The sequence below is a fragment of the Sabethes cyaneus genome, chromosome 1, assembly GCF_943734655.1.
Source record: "Sabethes cyaneus chromosome 1, idSabCyanKW18_F2, whole genome shotgun sequence".
NCBI classification, from domain to species: domain Eukaryota; kingdom Metazoa; phylum Arthropoda; class Insecta; order Diptera; family Culicidae; genus Sabethes; species Sabethes cyaneus.
In genome coordinates, this window is record NC_071353.1 from 32,318,281 (window position 1) to 32,323,840 (window position 5,560).

General features: G+C 42.4%; 1 protein-coding gene across 1 annotated transcript; it reads left to right on the plus strand.

Annotated features, from left to right (window-relative positions):
- The first annotated feature begins 1,222 nt into the window (after positions 1-1,222).
- Positions 1,223-1,995, plus strand: LOC128745194 (transcription initiation factor IIA subunit 2). The gene is made up of 3 exons (XM_053842214.1): positions 1,223-1,457; positions 1,526-1,760; positions 1,825-1,995. Exons 1-3 carry the CDS (start codon positions 1,386-1,388, stop codon positions 1,863-1,865), a joined length of 348 nt encoding a protein of 115 aa, XP_053698189.1. The 5' UTR covers positions 1,223-1,385; the 3' UTR covers positions 1,866-1,995.
- The last annotated feature ends 3,565 nt before the right edge of the window (positions 1,996-5,560 follow it).

The following is a 5,560-nucleotide window of genomic DNA, read 5'->3' on the forward strand; positions in this document are numbered from 1 at the left end:
ACGACCTCTTTTCCCACTTACAGAACTGCCCGTAGCTGAATGCGTGAAAATTATTTCCTACATATTTCTGTCTTTTGCACTCTTTAACAAATCGCTATTCTGCTTCACGCATACTCGAAACTAATGTAGGTGTCTCCACTGCGGCGCCGTCATCGCCGTCATAGCCAAGCGCATGGTGTGTTGCTATCTCTTTCTCATGTAGGAGTGAAGAGAGCAACTTTCAAATGGTCCTCGGTGAAGGGGAATTCCCAGCAAATTTTTTGGTTCCTGTCAAAATTATCATTTTGGTACCTATATGCGTGGGACATCGAAAATGTATGAATTTGACAGCCACTTCACCCCGTAGCAGAGATGCCATATTTTCTAAAAAAAATGTCTGCAACTGCTCGAAAACCGAAAAAATCGAGCAGTTTTCCGGCTACTCGAATTTTCTGGTTTAAAAATAATCTGCGAAAATCTGCACCCTTTTTTAGGAAGTCTGTGAAAGTTCAAAGAGCTTCGAACAAAAATCTGCACCAAAACAATAAAAGTCAGAAAAACTGCAAATATCTGCAAATTTATAATGATCTGCAAGACCGTTCCAAAAATCTGCAATTTGCAGACAAATCTGCAAATCTGGTATCCCTGCCCCGTAGGTCAAAGCGAATTGCAATTTTGACAATTTTACACCCCTGGATAGAACGCACCACAAAAAAATGACATAATAGGGAACACTGTTTATGTTCATCGATTTTAGTTATTTTTGTTTACCTATGTTTTTTGCAGGGGGGATCTATTGCTGTCAGATTCCATACATGTGTGCGTTACCGCAGATGGTGTTTGGTCCATGACGTTTGTACTGTCATGGACCAAACGGCGTGTGATTGATTTCGAGCCAAGGGACTCGCAACTCTATTTTTGTCTGCTGCAGTTGACAGAAACTCAAACCCAAACACGCAGCGCAATTGTCGTTTGTATTGTTTTGATCCCGATGATGGATTTATCTGCTTTTTAGCGTAAATAAAACAAACTAATAAACTTTTCGGAAGCTACATATACAGGTAAGAGCAGCAAATCGGTAAGAAAAAAAGTAGTAAGAGCGGCATTGAAAATTATGGTCACCTGCCTGCCCCTTCACATGTGAGTTTCACAATTCCTTACCGATAGATCCCCCCTGGTTTTTTGCTCCGGGTTTGTTTATAGTTACTATATATATAGTAACTATAGGTTTGTTCCGTCAGTTTGGTTAGCAAGTTGTCATTTGGCAAGTCGAATTGAAAACATCATTAGGATTAGGCCATTGAAGCAGCAGTATAATCAGCAAACAATACGAAATATTTGAACAATTGTTAAGATTTACGAGCTGTTCTGTCAAGTTTTGTATTGACTGCAAGTGACAACGAAACATGTCTTATCAATTGTATCGGAACACCACTCTTGGGAATACTCTGCAGGAGACGCTGGATGAGTTGATACAGGTACAGTACAGGTTTTAATAATGTAAGCATATGTTTTGCTTCAACCTTCCAGTATTTTTCTATTTCAGTACGGGCAAATAACTCCTGCACTGGCAGTTCGGGTGTTGGTTCAGTTCGACAAATCAATCAACGCTGCTCTATCCAATCGGGTGAAATCTCGGGTTACGTTCAAGGCGGCGAAACTAAACACCTATCGATTCTGCGACAACGTTTGGACACTAATGCTAAACGATGTCGAATTTCGCGAAGTGCACGAATTTGCAAAGGTGGACAAGGTGAAGATTGTGGCGTGCGATGGAAAGAGTAAGTTTTATTACATAATATAAACTAAATAGTTCCTGATTGATAATATTTTTTCTCTATTTAGATGCTAACGTAAATGACGATATCGGACGAACTGATCGATAGGATATGTCCTGTCATCCAAGTGAGGCGTTGGTTTCGACAAAAGCACAATATTTGATTACATGATTTGCTACTGTAATATGTTTATTAATCTATATGGTAGAATAAAATTAATCATCTTCACTGGTTAAAAGCTGTACATGCTTTGCTTTTCACGTATAAATCTTATAGGAGAGTTTGTTCTAACTCTTTTATTCATACGGCTTAATTGCTAATTCTACAAATCAAATACCACATACACCACTTTTTCTAATTCTGTTTGACTGAGGTGCAGTAATTATAAGCAAAATCGAAGCAAAAAAAGCGTACCAAGCCAGACCCGGGGATTCGAACTTACATCCTCTGTAGCCGTCGATGAACGCATCTGAGATGATTTGAAAGATAATAGACGCCGAGTTTTTAGGGTTTTTAGCCGATGTAGTTTTACGAGTTTGAGCGGCTAAAATAAATTTAAGCGCTGAAGAGCAGTTTCTTAATCATTAATTCAAACGCTATGTGTTAACTAATTTTTTGTAAGGCATCTGCTGCAAGTTGTATTCTAGAAACATTTATTCATAACATTTAAAGCATTTAATGAACCATTTGTACTAAAGTAATGTATTTCGCTTTGTTACATCTGTTGATTGTAAAATATTTATTGCATTAGATTTATCCCAATGAACATTTTTGTTGTATAGCAGCTTATAGCATGTATAGCAAAAGCACCTGTTCCATTGGTTTTAGGTATACAATAGTTGAAAAAGCTACTCTTAAACAATATTATTTGTTGGGATTAGTTGCCATTAAGCGGCTTTTATTTCACACCTGCTCTTAGTGGTGCTGCTGATACTTTTATACGACGGTTATTCAACTCTTATTTCACACTGCTCTTTAGTAAATTATTAGCAACTGAGGCTGCGCGGTGTTCGTTCCACTCTTACTGCACACTACATTTAGTCAAAGCTGTTGATACATCCGCACAACGTTTATTCAACTCTTATTACAAACTTGGTCTTAGCAGTTCTTTTGACACTCTGATTCATGAAGTTCTGTGATTCATGCGTCTGCGCCATACTCCATTTTCCATTTTGCCACCAAGTGTAGATCACAGAATTTTACGCTCAAAAACCCCAAGTTCTCGCCGATCAGCTTCCTTCACACAACGATTCGGTAAAATTTACCGAAATCTAAACAGCTGAACGTTCGGTAAAATTTTTTATTGCACCAAACATTACTAATGTTCTGTAAACGTCGATTGGCACCATCGAAATTTTTACCGAACGTTCAGCTGTTTAGATTTCGGTAAAATTTTACCGAATTCGGTGCTTTTTATTAAGTGTGTTTAGCGTCCATGATTCGTGTCCGTAAAGGGCCACCGAGAGGATTAGTGTTCTATAGTGCACCAGTTTTGTGCGAATTTGCAAACTACGGGACTACAGCTGGCTACGTAATCCGTAGAAAGCCCGATTCGCAGCTGCAACTCGTCGTTTCACTTCGCGGCTTACGTCGTTGTCACATGTCACGAGTGTACCAAGATATATAAATTCCTCCACTAATTCATATCGTTCCCCATCTAAATCCACCTCGGCACCAACACCACTTGGGCTCCCACGTTCCCTACCAGTAACGATTTACTTCGTTTTGGGGGTGTTAATGGTAAGATCCCAATCTCGTTGCTTCCCTTTTAAAAGGCCTGAAGGCCTCTTCCACTGCTCTACGGTTGATTCTGTTGATATCGACGTCATCCGCAAAACCAAGAAGCATGTGAGATTTCGTGATGATAATTCCATTCCTTTCCACGTTTGCCCTTGGTAATACACCTTCCAAGGCAATTTTGAATAGCAGGTTAGAGAGTGCATCCCCTTGCTTCAGTCCATCCAACGTTACGAAAACAGCTATTTTAACGCATGATTTGGATCCGTCCATCGTCGCACGAATCAGCGTAACTAGTTTCGTCGGAAAACCATGTACTAGCATTATCTGCCACAGCTCATTTCGTTTAACTGAATCGTACGCCGCTTTAAAGTCCACAAACAGATGGTGTGTCTGCAAGTTATAGTCCCGGAACTTGTCTAGCAACTGACACAGGGTAAACATCTGATTCGTCGTGGAGCGACCCTCACGAAAACCAGCTTGGTACAGCTTGTAGGCATAATTGAGCAATGTAATTCCTCGAAAGTTTTTACACTCCAGTCGATGTCCCTTTTTGAAAATTGGGCAAATGAGGCCATCCAACCACTCCTCCGGCATTTGTTCTTCCTCCCAGATCCTGACAATGACCCAGGGGGTTTGCTTCGCACAGCCGCTCGCTCCCCGCTTTTAGAAGTTTAGCCGGGATACCGTCCTTCCCAGACAGCCTCACCGTTTTTCAACTCATTGATTGCCTTTTTAACCTCCTCCTGTGTTGGTGGCTCCACAGCTTGACCATCGCTTACAATTCCTATCCTGTTCCTGCAGATCTCTGCAGAGGAGAGGTAACTCTCCATTCAACAATGTCTGGAAGTGCTCCTTCCACCTGGCTGCTACCGCCGTTTTGTCGGTAAGCAGATTGCCAGCACTATCATTGCACATCACAGGCATGGCAAAATTCCTGCATCTCATCGTTTTATAGAAACTCCGTGTGTCGCTGCTAGCGTATCGCTCCTCTGCGCCGGCGCCGGCGAACACGTGCTCCTCGTACTCGCGTTTCTTTAGACGATGGATTCTTTTTTCCGCACCTCTAGTCTCTCTGTACCTCTCTCTGTTTTGACGCGTTGCCGCAGCGAGTATGCAACTCCTGTCCTGGTTTTTTCATCTGTCACTTTCTGGCACCTCTCTCGCAGCTGTTACGATGGAACCATGGATGTTCCTCCACAGCTCATTTATATCTTCTCCTTCTACCTGCGGTTCTGCGATTCGTTGGTCAAGCTTCCTGGCGTACTCCACTGCTACGCCGTCTGCCGTTAACTGCTGGATGTTGAGAAGCAGGGTCCTCTTAGTGCTTTCGCCGTGTTCGACAGCCTTGCGCGAATATTACTCACTACGAAATAGTGGTCAGAGTCGATATTTGGTCCCCGAAAAGACCGTACATCGATAACATCCGAAAAGTGTCGACCGTCAATCAAGACATGATCGATCTGAGAGCTAGAGTCTCCATTTGGATGCCTCCAGGTGTGCTTCCGAATATTCAAACGTGGAAAGTAGATGCTACAGATGGCCATTCCTCTGGTCGCGGCAAAATTTGTGAGCCTCAGACCGTTATCATTGGTCGACAGATGAAGGCTATGTCTTCCAATAACTGGACGGAAGAATTCCTCCCTCCCGATCTGCGCGTTTGCATCTCCGATGATGGTTTTCACGTCGTGTTTTGGGCACTCTCCATAGGTCCTTTCAAGCCTGTCGTAAAACTCGTCCTTAGCATCATCGGATTTATCATTTATCGGTGTGTATACGTGGATTGGGCAGTAGTTGAAAAATTTGCCCTTAATCCTCAACACGTATATACGGTCATCTACGGACCTCCACCGGATAACTCGTTGCTTTTGTTTTCCCAACACTACGAAACCGACTTCATGTTCTGCTTTCTTATCGCCACTGTAGTAGATGTGGTACTTGAAAGAAGTGCCTGCTATCCTGGGTCTATTGCACGGAACTCCCTTTCTCCAGAATTTGGCCACCGAACTTCCTGAATAGCAGCGATCTCCACTCCGAGTTGATGCAGCTCTCGAGCAAGCAAACCA